Raw genomic sequence first — 18,718 nt, 5'->3', positions numbered from 1 at the left:
TTGACAGAAGTAACTAAAAAAGGGTCCAGCTTGGCGAGTAAGATCCCTTTCTCCCCATGTGGAGCGCCACTACCTTGTGCAGGCAATTGCATCAACGTCCTTGACCGTGTCCTCTTACTGTAAGTTTCGAACATGCCCTATTCTTTCTGCCCATGAGAAGAAGCAGAGCTCATTCTCAGGTGCTGCACAGAAGGACTGTGTAGCATTAAGCAGCTTTAACCCAAGACACTGCAGCTCACAGGTCATAAAAATAAACTGCAAGGTGAGATCTCAGGTGAGCTGTCCCTTATCGTGACCAGACATTGCACTGACGCCTACAGTGGAGCCACTTAGAGTCTGTTAGCAAAGCTGTTTTCCCAGCTATTTAAGAGTTAAGGGTGCTGTGGGTAGCCTTGACATACTGAGGAGACCCTCATGCTTAGCAGCTCACGAGAAATCTCAGCAGTGGCGTGAGAAAGGGGCAGGGCAGATTGTTAACCACTCAAATAATATAGCTTTAATTAATGGCTTTCAGAAAACCACTCAGTGTGGTTGCCCCTCTCTTTTCATTCGGTGTGATCAGATTGGCACTTTTGTTTAATGTACTGAATATTTTGTGTGCGGTTATATATGTAAATACATGCAGATTTATGCCTATACATGAACTATGTAGTATAAGCTGTGGATTTCAGGACTCTCTTTGGCAGTCAGAACACCAGCACAAGATTCCGTGCATCTTTTTTCCGTTCGTAGCTCTGCCCCGGGCCTCCTGGGTCACCTAGAGCTGGTTGCTCGGTCTCTGTGCTTCTCCAGCTGCCCACCACTCTGCTGGGGTGGGTAAATACCTTAAATTGCACTGGTTGTAGGGGTTGCTGAAGCCAAGGCAGGGCATCTAAAAATAATACACAGTAATAGTTATATGACTTCAGAGGACAAGAAAAAGCAGCGTTGAGCCTGTCTTACGTTCAGGCATCACCTAAGAATGAAAAATTCACATTAACACCAAAGTTTCATAATGTGCTTGTTGCCCTTGACATTTTTTCACGTATAACTCAGTGCGCTGTTCTTCACACCCACCGAAGGGTTGCAGTGTGTTTCAGTGCTGTAAAATGTACGGATGATGTACCTGAGATGGTTTTTGTGCATTTGCGAACTTACCTCAGGTTTGTCTCATTTCATCATGTGGCCCTGAACATTTACTGTCATTTCTTTGATTTTAACCAACACACAGCACGCCGAGGAAGCCACATTAGCTGTTTGAGACCCGGTGCGGCACTGAGGTCAATACCAGCAGTGAATTCACATTGCTGGCAAAAGTACCGCTGCCTCTGTGGCTCTTGGTGCTCTTGTGCTCTTGACACCACGTGGACATGGGCCTGGCACGGCACGCTTCCGTGTATCAACAGCCACCTGCCTTCTCCTTTGTACAAACTTGCTAATCACTTAGATTAGCACAAAGGTGAAAGGCGTCTAATGTCAAGAGCTGATAGAAGCCGTAAAATAGGGCCAGTCGTTTTGTGAAAGTCCTCTTCCAGCTTGCAAACCTTGTAGGAACTCCTGCTTCCCTTGTAGCTATTTAGAAACACAGGGTTTAATTCAGAGGATTTTATATTTTGCTGGTGTCAACGTGCTCCATGTGATAAGACGTTTTATTTTTTAAAAAACTCCATCCTAATTTGAAACAACGTCTGGGCTACATCCTAAAATGATAAAAGCTGAGAAATGTACAGATAATATTAGTGATTCATCCTTAATTCGTGCTGTTGTGAGAAGAGAAGCAGTCGATGCAAATAAAGATAGAGTCTCACCCTTATCTTTGAAATTTTGGTGTCTAGTCATAATATTGCTTCAGCATAAAGATTCTCTGTTCCCATAGTCAGGCCTTAGATTTTAAATAATTGGAAGGAAAATTCTGCTGTGCTATCTGAGTAATAATGCATCGGCGCTAACAAACCTGCGGCTCCTAGCGCTAGGGCTGCTAGAACAGCCCAGCCATTTGAAATCAAATTCAAGATGGGCTGTAAGACAGAGAGAAGCCTCACTCATAGTGTAACTGTGATTGTACTCCAAGCACGTATAGCAGTTTGGTTTGCTTGCTTTTATTAGAAGCCCGTCTGTTAATTGCAGCGTGTATTTGGCTTGCAGGTGACTTAGGCATAGGTTTCGGGGCTGCAGGCTGAAGAGGCAATTCTATTCCGCAAGAGCGAAAAATAACACTTTTAAATCTATACGTGTTTCAATCTACTTTGTTGTGCCTTCTGGCTTTTCTGACATGGTACTCTACCTCACAGACAGGTTTGTCCTGTTGTCTAAAAAACAAAAGGTTATGCCTCCCGTGTATGCTTTTTTTTTTTTTGAAAAAGGGTCCCCAAAACTTGTAGTCTGAGTTGAGAAAGGCATGCTTCTTGCCAGCCTCACTGCCTACATGCTTTTTGGCTGACCTGAACACGGCTGGCCTGAATGTGGGTATATGAAACGGGGCTTTCCTTGGGAAGCTTTTGGAAGAAATAGGCGGAATGTTGTGTGACAAACAGACGTGGAGCAGCTCGCCACAGGAAGCTCCATGGTTTCCCATAGAAGAAGTTGGGTGTGAGAAAACCATCTAGTTTTAAGATCTTTGCAGTATTCAGAATTTTCAAAGTTGCTCCTTTTCAAACCAGCAATGAGTTTTCCCCCTATTAAATATTGTCATTTAACCTGAAATGGCTATGGAGATGACATATGAACTGCTAAGCTGCGACTTGACTGATGCCGGCTGTCCTAGGCAAGGACATTGCATGGCAGTGTAGAGTTGTGCTCCTGGCTACACTTTCTTTAGGAGATTTCTCTCCCCTCAGTGTGAGCAAAATGTCTGGGCTGCAGCCAGGAGGGGGAACCAGAACCTGGTTCCTGTCCCAGAGCATCTCACAGGCGAGGCATTCGTGCACCTCTGCAGACTCCCTGCATCAGGTGTTTGAACTCCAGTTCAGGCGTGCGTGCTCAGGCCTATCCACGTAAAGAGAGCAGCCCCACTGTCACCTCCCGCCACAACCATCTTTTCTAAAAAGAGAGGAGAGAGGCAACCATCCATGCCAAGAACAAGCACACAGGGATTTAAATCCAGAGGCAGGATGGGGAGGTGGAACTGGCTCGCATCAGCACCCAAATGCTGGAGGAAGGTGGGATTTCAAGCGTGTGCTTCTCTTTCTTGTGATCTCGCAAATTTTTCACCCTCCACTTAGCATCCTGGCTGTTTTGAATCTTAATTCTCCCTGGAAGATGAAATGCAGGGAACTGAGATACTTATTTAGGGAGGAAGGTGGAATTGCGTGTCTGGATCCAGAAGCCTAAATACGTTTGCAGAACAGTCTCAAGCATTTTATGAAATATTTAGACCTTTCGCTATTCACAAGGCTGAAGTATTGCAAAACACACCTATTTCTAATGAGTGGAAATAACATGATACACTGTCTAGCTAATTGTTAGCAGGATATTATTTTTCCTGATATCTCACAATTACAAATGTTTCACTCTAATGGTGAAAACCTTTGCAGCTAATGTACAGCCACATGCACACGCACATATGTAGGACCTTCTTCAGAAGCACTTACGGAATTGCTTTTGACATTAACCAGCATGCTCTCCATCCAAGGAGAATTGACCACTGAAAGCCAGTTCCTGTCCCTAGCCATGTAACTGGCTGTGCAATACGTGGACTACCAGCACGCTACTGTTTCTAATTTGAGAGGAGAGTTTTGGCTGTGGCTGCCTATTCTGCTGTGGAATTTGAAAGAAATGCTTTGGAACAATGAAGATGCTTTCTTGACGTGATACAATCCACCCTTTCAATTTTTTTTTTTCTGAGCTTGTAGTATGCAATGCAAACTGTTAAAAGTCAAATATGCTGTGACACAAAATTGAGCTGCAGCACACAGTGAGAACTTCAATGTGCAATAGTCATCATCCTGCCTGCCTTTTCTGGAGGTAAGGACAAGTCTGCAGAATAACAGAATGGTAAGGAAAGTCATTTGTCACCTTTTGCACATAATTCAGGGCAGGAGCCGCTCGGTGCCTTTGCCGGACTCTTCCCAGGCAGCGCAGAAGCACACACAGCAGCTCAAGGCTGGGCAGCGTACAGCCTGGGCAGGTGGTTTTGAAGTTGTGTTGTGGCCTCCGTCCCTTCCTGAGATATGGGTGCATGAGGAGACTTTCTTGCATTACATCTCGTTCCTGCCAGGGATTGGGTTCTCCAGCCACAGCTGCTTCCCAAACAGTGCTGCTGCTCCGGCAGCAAGGTGGGGTGATATTCAAGGTGCTGTAACAAGAGGTTGTCTCCCCAGGTAGCAATTCTGTGAAAGGTTGACAGAAACAACAGTACTAGGAATGCCTGAACCCTCTTTTTATCATCATAATAATAATAAAATAAATCCCCAAGCAGCACTCTGGCAGAGAAAAAGTGAAGTCCTGATGTCTTTTTCCACTCCTTCCTCAAACCTGCAGCTGAGTCAAAGGCCCACGGTAGAAGAGCTACGTGAGAGGAAGATCCTCATCCGCTTCAGCGACTATGTAGAAGTGGCAGATGCGCAGGACTACGACAGGAGGGCGGACAAACCCTGGACACGACTCACAGCCGCCGACAAAGTAAGTGGAACAGCTTTGGGAGGGCCATGATCTGAATAGCTAAAGCACGTCACAGCGAACGGCATCCCTTGGGTCCCAACGACCGTCAAGGAATAAGCCTCCACCTGATGTCCCTTCCCAACACACCTGTGGTTTCTTCCCATTCGCAAGGTTTGTTTTTCGAGTCATAAATCTTTGGCGAGAAGGCTTCTATATGGGTGGAAGCCAGGAGCAAGGCTAATACCACTTAAACAGAGAGGAGGGAATATCAAGCCCTTTGAGGAAAAGGTCTCGATGGCAGCCCTGTTATTTGTTTGTTGGTTTTGGTCTTGCCACGTCATTTCTGCCATCTCAGAGCTGCTGCAGGACCTAGCAGAGCAGTGTGACAGCAGCACTTGCCAGAATTGCTATGCCAGGACAGAGCAGGCCTGGGTGCAAAAATCACAGTAGGTCAAATAATTGGCAAAAGCACCTCCCAGCGAAGCCAGGTAACTTCTCTCCAGTTTGCTAGGAAGGGGCGTTTACTCAGGATTTCTGCCCCGTTCCACGGTGTGTTTTAAGCACTAAACTGAAATCACGTGAGCCCTGCAGGTGAAGAAGAGCTGCGCATTTGCTATCGAGTGCGTTGTCCTCTGAGCGCCAGTGGGACCTTCACTCAGTGGTGTCTCTGGTGGCAGCATTGGTGGCAGAGGAATTAAATTGCTGGCAAATTGTAACAGTCGTACCCTGAGGGTCTTAATCGTGCCTCAGGAAGAAGACTTAAACATTGTATGGTCACCGTAAGAAAAGAGGACTATGAGGCTGATCAGTGACTCCCATGCTTTAGTCATTCTGTGATGGCCGTGTAATTTTAAAGACTTTCAGGTACTCAACTGTTTTTTTTGCTGTGGGACTCACGCAGCGTTGAAGACTGTCATGTCCAGAGACTGGAGCAGGATTCCTGGCCGTGCCACTTATTTATGATGCTCTTGGTTTTATTGACAGAGAAAAGGGCAGCCCATTCTACTTGTATAATATAACCAAAGGACTTGCATAGTTTTGTGACCTCTGGTTTTCTCCTTGACAGAGGGCTTTTTCAGTTTAGCTTTGGATAAGTTAACGTAGCATAAACTGATCTGAAAGAAAAAAAGAAAAACTTCCCCTGGACTATACACAGACCTTAATTTACTGGGTTAAATTGGCGTTTCCCATTTTACCTTGTCCACATTGGACAAGATCTTATTCAGCTGACTTAGTTATATTCTCCTGATTGATAGATGAGGGAGGGAATACATCTCCAGCCGGTTCTGTAGCTTTTCATCCCTATCTGGGATGAAAGGCACGGAGAGACCCAGCTGGGAAAGGAGAATATTTGGTGTCCAGAGACATCCTTCCTCATCCTGTGTCTGGGAAAAGAACAAGTATTAGATACCACTATTAAACGTAGCCTGGTAAAGAATTCAGAATTAAGGCCTCAGAGTACTTTGAGGTCACTTTTTCTTTTTTATAATGCATATACAAAGTCCGTACACAGAGCAAAGGGCTTAAGTTCTCCAAGTGAACCTTTTCGAAGCAAAGCAGGAGAAGAAGAAATGTTTGTCATTTCTAATATGAGTGCCCCTTACGGCATAAGGAAGCAGATACATTATTTTTTGTGTTTGGGTCATATGGGTGGTATTCTGATTTCTACGTTCAGATGACCTGCTTTTCCCCACCACTCTGTCCACTGTTGGAAAAAATAGCCAGACAAACTGAACACAACTCTAAAATGTCTGACAAAGCTGCAACGTCCTATAAATGATTATTTTCTTCCAGAGCTTTGATTCAATAACCATCTTCACTGGTCAGCACAGGCTAGATTTATTGCAAAAATACATTTTAGTGATGGACTTTTCTGGTCTGATGTCAGTAAATCTGGCACTGTGTGTTGGGTGTTGGGAACTGCCTTCAGTCTGACTTCATCTGTACCAGGGCTGGCTCTTAGAGGAATAAAAGAGGCACTTCTAAATCTCTCCAGCAGATTTCAGACCTTATGGGAGTCAGCAGCCCACCTGGCCTCCTTCACAGATGCTTAAGCAGCAAAGTTTCTGGTTCAGAAACTCTGGTTTCAAAGTTCAGCAGCAGGTCTGCTGAAGGTAGGCTGTTGAGCTGCTGCATAGCTGTCGCTCTGTCCTGATAGATGGAGGCAGAGGCTGACAGACATTTCTAAGGTAAATAAAACCCCAAAGCTGTGCAGAAAGAGCGCGGGGAGCCTTTTCTGTAGATCACACTCGCCAAATCTGTCGCTTAGAGCTTGTCAAGGCAAAGGTGGTTGGTGACTGGATCAGCGGCTGTTGCAAAAGCCCTGTTCTGGGCTCGTGCTGTTCGTACAGCACTCTGTTACCCTCTGTTTGAGGGTGGCAGAGCACAGGAACAGGCTGCCCAGAGAGGTTGTGGAGTCCCCTTCCGTGGAGATACTCAAAACCCACCTGGATGTGTTCCTGTCCAGCCTGCTGTAGGTGACCCTGCTTCGGCAGGGGGGTTGGACTAGATGATCTCCAAAGGTCCCTTCCAACCCCTACCATTCTGTGATTCTGTGTACTAGTTTAGCTTTCCTTCATCGAGAAAAATTCCTGACAGAGACGAGCACCACTGACGGGAGCAGCCCCTTGCAGCAGCCGATGCCGATTTGAGCATCACACAGCAAGGCAGCGGCACACACCTTGGACCCATGGGAGCCTTTGGCTGCGGCAGCCACATACCTCTCCGTACGCTCACAGTGAAAGCCCCTTGTGAGCTACAAATACCACAGGGCTGTCAGAAGTCATGACTTTGGGGCTTGGGACTTGAGCCGGTCCTGCTGAGCGCCCCCTCCGACACAAAGCTGAGTCCCTCCAAGTCACACCCCCGCTTATATTTTTATTCTTCAATTTCTCTCTTCCTGCCAGTCACCCCTGGTTTTCTTTTCTCTTGTGGACAAACCACAGAGGCTGTAGGCAACTTGAGTCTCCTGCAAATGCTGAATACGACCACCTGTGGCCAGTTTTCTGCTGGATTAGTGCGTTGAATCGGTTCAGTAAATGGCACGGCTGGGTCAGAAGGGCAGAGGAGCACAGCCCGAGGCAGAGAGGAGGGCAGGGAGGCAGGCACCCCTCTTTCCCTCCCAACTACGTTCAAGGTCGGGTTGGATGGAGCTCTGAGCAACCTGATCTAGTTGAAGGTGTCCCTGCTCATTGCAGGGAAGGTTGGACTAGATGACCTTTAAAGGTGCCTTCCAACCCAAACTATTCTATGATTCTGTGATTCTATGAAGTAAGCTCTGCCACTTTAGTAACTTCATCCGAGGAAATTCGGGACCGCATAAAGGCGGGAGACATCTCAAATATAAGTTTGGCGAGATCCAGGCAGAGTTTACTCACAGTCCAGCTCTGAAACAGATGCAGCGTTTGAGCAACTCTGGTGCACCTTTGTTTTCTCATGCGTATGCTAATTTAGATTTTGTACATGAAAAGTGTTCACATAATAAGCCAGAATTGGGTTCTGTATCTGCATCTACAATATGTTTTCAAATTGAGCCATTCCACCGAAGCATTTATCTCTTCCCTTTATGTGATTTAGAACGTGTTTATCTCTGTGCCTTTTCACATTTTAAAGTCTTTTTTATGTTTTTCTTTCTCTCTCTGATAATGTTATCTATCTGCTTCACTTTTAATATACTGTTTTCAGAACAAAGTGAACTTATTTTGATCTCTCTCATTTATACATTTATGAGTTTATTTGTCCTTTGCAGGCAGCCATTCGAAAAGAGCTTAATGAATTTAAAAGCACTGAAATGGAAGTTCATGAATTAAGTAGGCATCTAACAAGGTAAGCTGACATTAATTTTTTAAGAGTATCAATGAATACTGTTGTTTTTTTTAAAAAAAAAAACCACCAGCAGCTCTTTCTCCAACACCCACTGAACACACCACGAGGTCTAAACAACATTTAGAATTACAGGCTGTAAAAGAAGCTCGCACAAACTCATACTGACCCATTACATGGCGGTATGCAGGCATGTGCTGTCTGTTTAATAAAGTGTGACCTCCCTTTATTTTATTTTTTTAAATCACCCTGCTCTCCCTAGCTGCATGTCTGTTCCTCTGATACCAAAAGCAAATAGTGTTGGTGTCTGAAGGAGGACAGGGAGCTCTGGTAGAGCCAGTCCGTAGCAAGGTATGAATGAGCAAGCGCAGATCCAATCCCACTGAGCGGACGGCTGTTCCACACTACACACACCCCACACACACCTCTCTCAGCCCTGTCCTCCACGTCCTGCCACAGGCGACGCGCTGGGGAACTAGCAAGGTGGGCATTAAAAGCGAGGCACGATTTTTTTTTACACTTTTAGGCTTTTTGGGGTTAAAAAGGTAGAGACTGAATGAATTATCCATGACCCCAAACTACCAACGCTCCCCTCCGACAGGCTACGGCCGAGGCAGGCTGGGAGGTCGGGGCACGTCCCTTCGCCCAGCCTGAGCTGAGTGTGCCCTGGCTTTGGTGCCGCGGTGAGCTGAACTCCTGGCGTTCCAGTTGAAGTCAGGCCTTTGCAAATCAACATTAACCCACGCTCATTGTCAGACCTTAAAAACAAGTGTTAGGTATTGAAGACAAGTGAGAGTAAGATCTGGTGCAACGCTGGAGCTGCCCTGGTATTAATACATTCACCAGCTAGGTGCTCATAAAAAAATGCAGTTAATACTTTTAAGAAAAATACAGAAAAGCTTAAGGCAAAATTAATTTTGTATTAGGGGATTTTTATGTGATAAATTAATAATTATATTAAAATTCACCACATGCATTATGCATACATTCCCTTGCAGAAACGGTCTCCCTCCTACTTCCCAGCATGTGCTGGGACGGTTGCGCTGGGGTTTGTGACAGCAGAGCGCTGCTAGAGACAGGCCAGCTGCCTTTGCGCCAGGAGGTCTGGAAGGAACTGTAGGGTGTGCAGTTGGCCCAGATCTGTTGACCCTGGTGCCCGAGCCTTTGAGGGACATTTGGCTCGCTCCTCCAGGAGAGCGGTGACAAACTTGGAAAGGATGCCGCTGTTTAAAAGGGGGGTGTTGCTACAAGGAGTTGAGCGCCATTGAGAGCTCCGTAGATTTCCACGAGGCCTTTAGCATCCCATAAACATAGAGGCTGGTTTAGTTTTCCAGAAGACTCTCTAGCTGCTTGGCTTTCACAGGCTTCTGGGCAGTATTTTGCATCTCTTGCAGCATCGGGGTGAGCAGTGACCTTCTAAGGTGACTCAGTTTATATTTGAAAGCCACCAAGTGGCTTTGAGTCGCTAAGTCTGGGCCAGGCGTACCCAGAGATGCAGCTGATGTAATAGAAACTGGGCTAAGGGTTTGGCTGAAATTCAGCAGGACTTACTGGTTAGACAAGTGGCCTCAGGAAATACGCACTTGAAGGAAGCACGCTTAAACAAAACAGAGTAATTCCCTTAAACAAACTTAGATAAATCACCATTATAAAATCATTAGCAAGGTAATGAGCTATTCATGTCATTAAGCAGTGGCATGAACTGAGCAAAGAATGGGAGCGTTGCTTTACTAGTGGGACACATTAATTAATTCATGATTGAGTAGGAAATCAAAGCTTAAAAAAAAATAGCTTTGGAGAGCTGACAAACCCAGGCCTCCTGACAGAGGGTGGACTTGCAGAAGGGGTGGCCATTTTAGCTCTACTTGTCTCTTTATCCCCAGATATTCAGGAGTAATCATACTTGAACTGTATGTAAATCTTTCTGTCTGAAGAGCATAAGGTTTGCCTAAACCAGACAATTTTTGTGGCATGGTGTGGTCTGAAAAAGGCCTGGCTGATCTCAAATAACTCACTCAGGGATCTGATAGGATGGACCTAAAGCGTGTTAGTGTCTTTGGTAGATTTTTGGTGCTAACAGCTTAAGCCTATGAGTTGTGATTCTGGCGAGGTCCAAGGAAGTGCGAGTGGCTGCTCTGGGTACCAGCATGGCTGATGTCAATGCTGCAGGAATCGAGCTGCCCCAATTGTGTCACTGTAGCAATTAGTTCTCCAATTTTTTTTATGTACAATATGCATGTGAGGCTGTTATCTTACTATTTCTCTTTTTTTTTTTTTCCCCCTTTGGGTTTTAGGTTTCATAGACCGTAGCAGTTCAACTCTACCTGACTACTATGCCATCTTCAACACATAACTAAAAGGAACCTTAAGTGCTGGTATTATTCACTTCCCTGTTACGTACAATGTAAATCTTCTGAACTGCCTTTTTAAAAAAAAAAAAGAAAAAGAGTAGAAAAATAAATATAAAAAAAGGAAAATTGTATTTACATGTGATGGGTACTGCAGCATCATCAGACCTGCTGGTTCAAGCTTCAATAACAGAAAATACCCCTGGTGGGAATCGTGCCAAGACTTGGCATCTATGTATAAGACTTTCCTGGCATGTGGATTTGCCATACATGTTCAAGCCCAGCTGGTGGTGCATCCATTTCGTCTTCGGGCATGCCCCCTCATCCTGACAAGCCCCTGTCATCAGCTCCAGAGAGCCCTGAGATGGTGTTCAGGGAATCACTGGCCTGGGTGAAGGCTCCAAAAGACCAGCACCTATGGCACTAAAGCACTTATACCAAACACTCCTTTCAGGCTGCGAGCACCTTATGAGGATGGTGAAGGATCAAAACTCCTCTTCGGGCCAACCCATCTGTGAATATCATCTGACTAGAAAGGAGAAGTTTAAGGCCAATCGATAGGCATTGTTTGGCTCCCAAGCAGAAAAAGGCGTCGCCTATAGAGAACCGGACTCCCTATTGAAGGCTGGTTGACTTCTAGCAACTGTTTATTTTTCACCTCTTTCAAGTATAATTTTCTAAACCCAGTTGTGAACCCATCAGCAGTAAGCGACAAGAACGTTGAGGACAAGCAAGCAAAACCCATCTCTTCATGGTCACTGCATGGCATTCGCGCAGCTTGTAGATTGTTTTTTCACACCCAAGCATCGTGACTGTGTGAGAGCCAACGTGCGCCCGGCAGCAAGAAAGGCTGGCATTCCCACCCGCTGTGCAGAGGGACACAGGAGAGGAGGAACTGGGGGGGTCGAGGAGGGATATCCATCCTCTCTGTATCAGGTGTTTCAAGAACTGATCCTAACCTCACCCTGAGAAAAGCATGGCAGATCGTGTTACCTGGCCTAACAAAAGGAGCGTGGTGCATCGGACTTGTCACCGGTACCCTCAGCTGACGCATGAGGACAGCAATTCAGAGGTGTTCTGGTTTGGTTTTAATTTATTTTTCTTATAGTGGTTTAACACACAGACTGACCAAGGAGAGCTCAGAGAGCTGGTCACTCTGGGCCTGCTTTACCTGCCAACTTAAGTGCGTGCTTAACGCTAAGTAAGCACGCAAACAGCCTCACTGCATTCAAGAAGACGTCTGACAGGCTTAATTGAAGCTGAACACATGTAAGTGCTTTTCTGAACTTTGGCCAGCACCTCCCATAATCAAGTCCTTAACTAGTGTAACGCCAGCAAGCTGGGGCAAACATCGTCCAGGATTCCTTTACAGCTCTTACAAGGAACTATCATGCCATGTTTTGGGCCACTGGCCCAAAGCACTGTAGCAACATCACTGTAAGAAGTTCCAGATTATCACTTCAGGACACCTTTTTTCTTCCAAAATAGCTGTTTTGCTTTGACAGATTGAGCAGAGAGGCCAAAGTTTTTTACTAAAATGTTATTTCTGTTATTAATTTTTTTTTCCTTTCTCGCTGTCTTCCATGTATCTATCCACTCTTCTGTGCTCCCTCTCTACCTCCCCCGATGCCATGCTAACATTGCCCTTTACCGATTGCGGGACGAGAAGCCTCTCGCGCGTGAGCATTTAATGGCCAATGCTGCGTCGTGCCAACACTCCTGCCTCTTCTCAGGCCTTGGTCTCACTCCTCTGGTCGCAGGAGTAAAGCAAAGGGACCTGCGTGTAGCCCATGGAGTTGCGGTAGCATCCAGCCTGCCCAAATGACACGGGCAGCGAGGCTAACGCGCTCCATTTCGCTTAGCAGCAGTACGCAATACCTCACAGATTTGCTCCCCATCAGCGACAAGCGAAAAGCATTTCATTCTCAGCTGCGGCCATCCTTGCAAGGCTGCGGGTTATTGGCTATTAAACAACAATTGGCTCTTGTAGGATGGAAGATGCTACAAAGGAAAGTAAAAACCAGCTGGTTTCTGGTGCCTGGTTTTTGAGCCAGCATGTCTCTGATGCGATACGCTGCCCAGACGAGGTGATGATTTCTGAGGAAACACACCCGGCAATCCCTGCATCGCCAGCTCACAGTTGCTTTAGATACAAGTTCATCCGTAGTGGAAGCCTTTAATGTGCAATTTTATCAGCTCAGTGCAGTAAAGACAGAGCGCTTACGTACTAGCCAGGAATACACTGCTTTGGGGTTATTTTCATGAAAAGCCGGGGGGGCGTCATGTTTTTAAATTCATTGACGTACACATGCACTCATAACAAGACCACCACAGCTTTAAAAAGGGAAAACAAAACTCTAGGCTTTTGGCTATGTGCATACAGTGCATTAAGAGAGGGCTCTGCAATGTGGCTGTTTCGAAGAGCAACAAGCCCTCACATTCCCAGTATGGATCCCATACCTGCCCTGCCGTCGTTAGCTCAGAGGTTCAGTGTGAAAGGGAAAGGAGGCCATTTAAGGACCAGTGGTGACAGAAACCGCAGGAGTCAAGAAAGCTGGTGGGAGGAGAGATTTAATTTTTTTTAATTTCATGATTAAAATGAAGAGGAAAGAGGTGTAAGTGGCAGACTGCTGCTCTCAGTCTGTTGTCGGTGCCAGAGTCCCCAGGGGAAGGGGTAGTCAGGGGGCAACGTCACTCTGGGTACTGCCACCGTCCCTCCTGGCCATGGAGCCCCAGCAGTGCCCACATCTGCCAGTCTGGTGGCCTAAATAAACCCTCGGGCAGAGGTTGAGGCAAGTCTTGGGTGACGGCCAGACGTTCCCCGGCACCCTGCCTTCGTCTGGGTGGGCCCCAGGCAGGTCCCGGCCGACCTCTTAGCAAGTTGTCGCTCTCTGCCTGCCTCAGGATTCAGGCTGTCCCCAGGGCAGCTATATGTGGCAATGCTTTACTCTTCTTTTCTTTTGTAATGATGTTAACTCCTGGCTGAGCAGACACCAGGACACAGTGGAAAAACTGCCATATTTCTCCCGAATTGCAAGTAGAGCTTATTACCGAAAAGGGAAAAGGAGGAGGAGAAAGAAGCCATATAAAGTGTTTGGCACTGTTAGTAAGCGTCGCAGAACTGGCACATCATCTGGTTTTACCTTCAGTGGATCTGGGTATTTTGCAAAGTTACCCTTTGGCGAGGCATTCTTCAGCAACCTTTCAGTGCCTGAACACTGCAGCGCGCCCTCAGTTTGCACGCCCACCTCTGGCATCCGTGGGAAGTTGCAAGCAGTAGGGGGGAAAAGCTAGTCTTTTTTTTTTTTTTTTTTTTATTTAAACCTGTTTTCTTCTTATCTGTGAAAGCCATCTCTACCACAGTAAAGTAGTTGCTATTCTGTTGAGGGTGAAAAAAATAACAACAAAGTCATGATTTCCCCCCACCTTCAACCGGGATTATGTGCAGGACATAAAGATGATAAAATTTCTGCTAAGACTCAGTTAATACCGCAGTTAACACCACTCATCCGCAAGTCATATTAGGAGGAGATTAATAGTAGTAATAAAGAAATTGCATCAGGTTTAGAGAATGGAAAAATCAACACAGAACAAAAATGGCTATTTCAATCATCCATCTCCGGGGCTGATAATGGAGGTAATATTCTGCAGTCAAGAAAGAAAAACATTTTGGTTATAATCCACTGAATCCCAATGGGTTATTCATACTTAAAATGTACAAGTATTGTGACGTCTGTTCTACAGCCTATGGAAAGATGAAGGGGAAACTGGGAGTGCTGAGGAGGTGGTGGGATTGGTAAAGCAATTCCAAAACATCTAGACAAAAGTTTTGATTGTTTGGGGGGAAAAAAAAGTGATGGTGAGGAAACACAATGGTGGCCTGGCCCTCCCACCCACACCCTCACCAGCCACGGGCTATAGGGACCTGGCTTATGACTACCGGGGAAGGACGGGGCTGTGGCCTTTCCCCACCCTCTGCCCCGCTGGTTAGGCACTCGCAAGCTGAGGAAGTTTCAGGCTGCAGGTTCGCTGGGATGGGGCTCAGGGCAGCTTTTGTGTCTAGACAATTCCTAGCACACACACACTTACCAGAAGAAAAGGAAAGGGTGGGGCGGGGGGGAGAATGTAATAGATTTTTAACTATTTTACGTTAACTGAAACTATTTAGTGAACCCCTCACGCAAATATATTTCAGCCTAATAATTATATGTAACTGCGGCACTTCTTTGTCGTCACTGCAACTAGTCACCAAAACTCACCCTTCATTACTTCTACAGTGCCATCTGTACGGGGCAAACACTAGCAACCAACAGAGGGGGAGCAATTCCAACATGCCTAGGGAAAGCTTGCACTCACCAAAAAAAAAAAAAAAAACACGGGTGAGCTGGAAATCCAGAGTTATATGTGAACGGGAGGTTCCCTAACGTGCCTGCAAACAAAATCACTTTGTATAAATAGCCATGGGAGATGACTAGGCTAATAAATAAAAAAAATCAGGAAAGAAAAAGGGGACAGATGATTTTTCCCAGGTGTTCAGTCTGCTCAACATGGGAACAACTTCAGTAAACAAAGAGGAGGTGACGGGCACATTACCTGCGTTCCCGTGTGTCCCAGTTACTCCTGCACCAGTTGCATTTTCCAGTTGATATCCAAGTGTATGTATATAGTTTGTCTTTGTATAGGAGTGAGTGTGGTGGCTGTCAATCATGTGCTCTTCCAGTATTGTAATTTAACAGGTTATGGCTGTATGAAAACGATGTAAATAACTAGAAAAAAATTAAACTGGATCTCTATGTCCTAGTTTTTGTACATACTGAAACTGCATGGTATTTAAATTATTGTTTGTCTCTGATGTATGCAGTTTCTTAAAAAAAATTCATTTAAAAAAAAAAAAAAAGCGGTCCTGTGCCTGTGTATTTTATCACCCTCCATCCCAGCGACTGATGGGGTACGGAAGGGATGCAGTCGAGGACACCAGCCCTCCTGCTGATAGCCAGGCTCAGCACTGCAGCCACGGTGACAGAGCGGGCACCCCACGGCGTGCCCACACCTCAGCGGGGAGAGCAACACAGGAGAGCGAGACTTACCAGAGCAGATGGATGGGGTGATGTATCGGCTGAGCCGCTCGTGCCGGCTCTGTGAGCTGGTTCGGCAAAGGAAGATGACCGGTATCTCGGCTGCTGAAGTTGTACCCAACACCAGGCTAATAAAGAACAAAACCAACAGGCTGCACTAGACACACACAACCAACACCCACCTCTCACCACAATGTTGTCAGTACAGACTCGGTCAAGTGCCTACTGCCAGAGTCAACGTGCAGAATTTGCCAACTCTACTCTCTCTTCCCTGTTCACAAGTCTTTGTCCTATAGGCAACACCCTGTGCACTCCCTGAGACACACAGAGGCTCCCAATGAAAGGTCCATATACTCTTTAATCAAGTTCTGCTCCTTTCCATTGCTAATAGGGAGACACAACACGATCAAAACTCTAGTACTGGGGTTTTTTGTTTGTTTCCATTTGGGTAAGTTTTCACTGACCTTACAGGCCTTGTGTGTGTTGGCATATATTTCCATTCTGGCAGCCAGCAGGTTTGTAGCTAATCAGTTAGGTTTGGATAAGTAAATGAACTAAAAAAAAACCCAATAAACACAACTTGGTTTTTGACTAAAGAGCCCCTTCCCCCACAACTAGCTACGGCTTCCGTAGCAGCATTATACAGTGTTGGGCTTTTTTTTATGTTTTAACTGAAGCATTTTAATAAAACTGGCCTAAGGAAAGAGACATGTGTGTCTTCAGTAAAGTCCATGTAATTACTAGCAAATCGAATTGCAATCTAATGCCATCTTTAGGCAGGAAACAAAGAGGAGGGCTGAAGAAAAAAAATAAATCAATTCTCCATTACCCAGGCAGCCCCTGGTGACCAGCTCAGCAATAGCGTTTGTGCTATCTTTACCAACTGCGTCAAACCACTTCAGAAAAACCTCAGGACAGCAGACCCACAGGAACGACCGACAGTTCCTGCAGGGCGCAGGAGCTGGTGCCCGCCAGGCCCACCCTGCAGTCACTCTCTTGCAACATTCCCTGTTAATGGGACATAAGACAAAACAATTAATGCTTTAACATCTATTTGATGAGTGTCTAAGTTTTATGTACATGGATACTTTGACCCTGAGAGGTAGGAGACCAACATATCTGTTTACCAACCTGTTTAGAATGTAAAAGCCAGTGTCCATGTGCACATATGCCCAAGAGCTGCTCTTCAGCCCAAAATAATGGCCACTAGGCATCTAAATTTTTAATTATTTTTTTTTTGGGGGGGGAGGCACGCAGCAGGATGGAAGGAAGCGGGAAACATGCTGAGGCCACTGTGCAAATCCTGCAAAGGCAGTGGAAGCCCCGTGCTGCCAGACAGCAGCCCCCGCGGAACAGTGTGCATGCGCGCACGTGCACACACAGACACACAGCCATGCACGCACCAGCGCTCCGACGCTCGGCAGTGCGCAGCTAAGAGCTCGGCACAGGTATGGGGTGAGATTCCTCTGCCATCATCTTCCTTGCTCTTGCGCCTCAGAACAAAGCTTCCAGGCAATTAAGTCTGAAACAACAGCGTGCAGTCGAGCTGGTCTGCGTGGGACAAAGCGGCCACCCCACTCCTGAGCAGTGTGAGCCGAGAGTGTATGGACATCACCAGTGCCCGTGAAGCAGCTGTCAGGGCAAGAAGCAGATGGTGCAACACCACCCTACGCCCACGCCACCACGCGTTGCCTACAAATTGTACAAAATTGCTTAGAAAATTCTTCCCTAAATGGCAGAATGAATGAAAGCTTGGCTTTTCAGCAAATGTGCGCCGCGTGGTCAGGAGCTCTGGTGTTCAGAAAGACATCAACTTCAACTGAAGCTGTCCCGTGGAGTGATGGAAGTTGATCTCCTATCCACAGAAACCTGCTCTGTATCACTGTTACTTTATCAGCCTCTGTATTTCAGCCGCTTTTGTCTCCATCCGCTCCTGATTTTCTTTCCATACTCTCAGGCCCCTTACCAGACTTCAAATCACTCATCGTTTTTCAAGCACCATCCTCTGACATCTGCCATTACTTTTCTTATCTGGAGTTTCCATCACATTTGGATGTCAGCTGGAAAAGAACGCGGGAGAGCACAGACATGTGGCATTGCTCTAAACATCTCTGGAGAGAAAGTACTGCTTGAGGGGAGAACTGGACCAAATTAAGCTTATTTTGTTTGTTTGCAAAGCCCATGAAGATATTTGGCAGGGGGAGACTTGAGGGGAAAGCTTTCACTCTCCAAAGTGAATGCTTCAGTGTTGTTTCTATTGTCTCCAGGAAAAACAGAAGAAGGAAAAAAAAATAAACCAAACATATGCAACAGCTAGTTCTATATGAACAAACAAGCATGCAAGCAAGCGGTTACATATTCTGCCAGTCAAGGAGAAATAATGGAAATAAAGATAAAATACCTCATTTTCAAGCTTTTGGGGAAAAAAAAAGACGATCAGATGACTTGTTGCCACACTCCTCCTGCAATGACACAGACCTAACAGGAAACAAATAGCAAAGGTAACCCCCTACCCCGTATTACTTAAGTCAGGGATTTCAGTAGGAAGCTCAACTATGTGCAACTTCAAAACAAGCTGTGAAGGGAACTAGTAGCCCATAGTAGATAAATGACCAAGCTTGGACTGCCCACTAAAAGTGCCTAGCTGGACACTACAAATATTCCAGTGCCTTAATTCAAGAGGTCAAAGAGCAACTGTTGGCCGCAAAGGCCAAACTCCAGGCTGGAGACACAGACCAAGGCTACCCAAGCAGTGGACTCTGCTCTAGGTTGGGACTTCAAAGGTATCTCGCCTCAACCTCACCACGATCATCATGTGCTGGGGACAGTGAATGCTCACATTTCGCTGTTCTGCTCTCTTGGGAAGCAGGTCTCTGAGCTAAAGCATTATGTTCG

At 46.1% G+C, this 18,718-nt stretch overlaps 1 protein-coding gene across 13 annotated transcripts in view; it reads left to right on the top strand.

Annotated features, from left to right (window-relative positions):
• The window catches only part of PHACTR1 (phosphatase and actin regulator 1), a 320,178-nt gene extending 309,317 nt beyond the window's left edge, over positions 1-10,861 (top strand). For all 13 annotated transcript variants that reach the window (XM_074575919.1, XM_074575913.1, XM_074575918.1 and 10 more), the window contains 3 exons: positions 4,459-4,599; positions 8,327-8,403; positions 10,695-10,861. In XM_074575919.1, coding sequence (XP_074432020.1) covers positions 4,459-4,599; positions 8,327-8,403; positions 10,695-10,710 — 234 coding nt within the window. In that variant the 3' untranslated portion in view covers positions 10,711-10,861. The remainder of the gene's footprint in view (positions 1-4,458; positions 4,600-8,326; positions 8,404-10,694) is intronic.
• Positions 10,862-18,718: the final 7,857 nt, after the last annotated feature.

This window comes from Larus michahellis, chromosome 2, assembly GCF_964199755.1.
Source record: "Larus michahellis chromosome 2, bLarMic1.1, whole genome shotgun sequence".
Taxonomy (NCBI): domain Eukaryota; kingdom Metazoa; phylum Chordata; class Aves; order Charadriiformes; family Laridae; genus Larus; species Larus michahellis.
The sequence above is the reverse complement of the archived record's forward strand: the minus strand, read 5'-3'. Positions and strand labels throughout refer to the sequence as shown.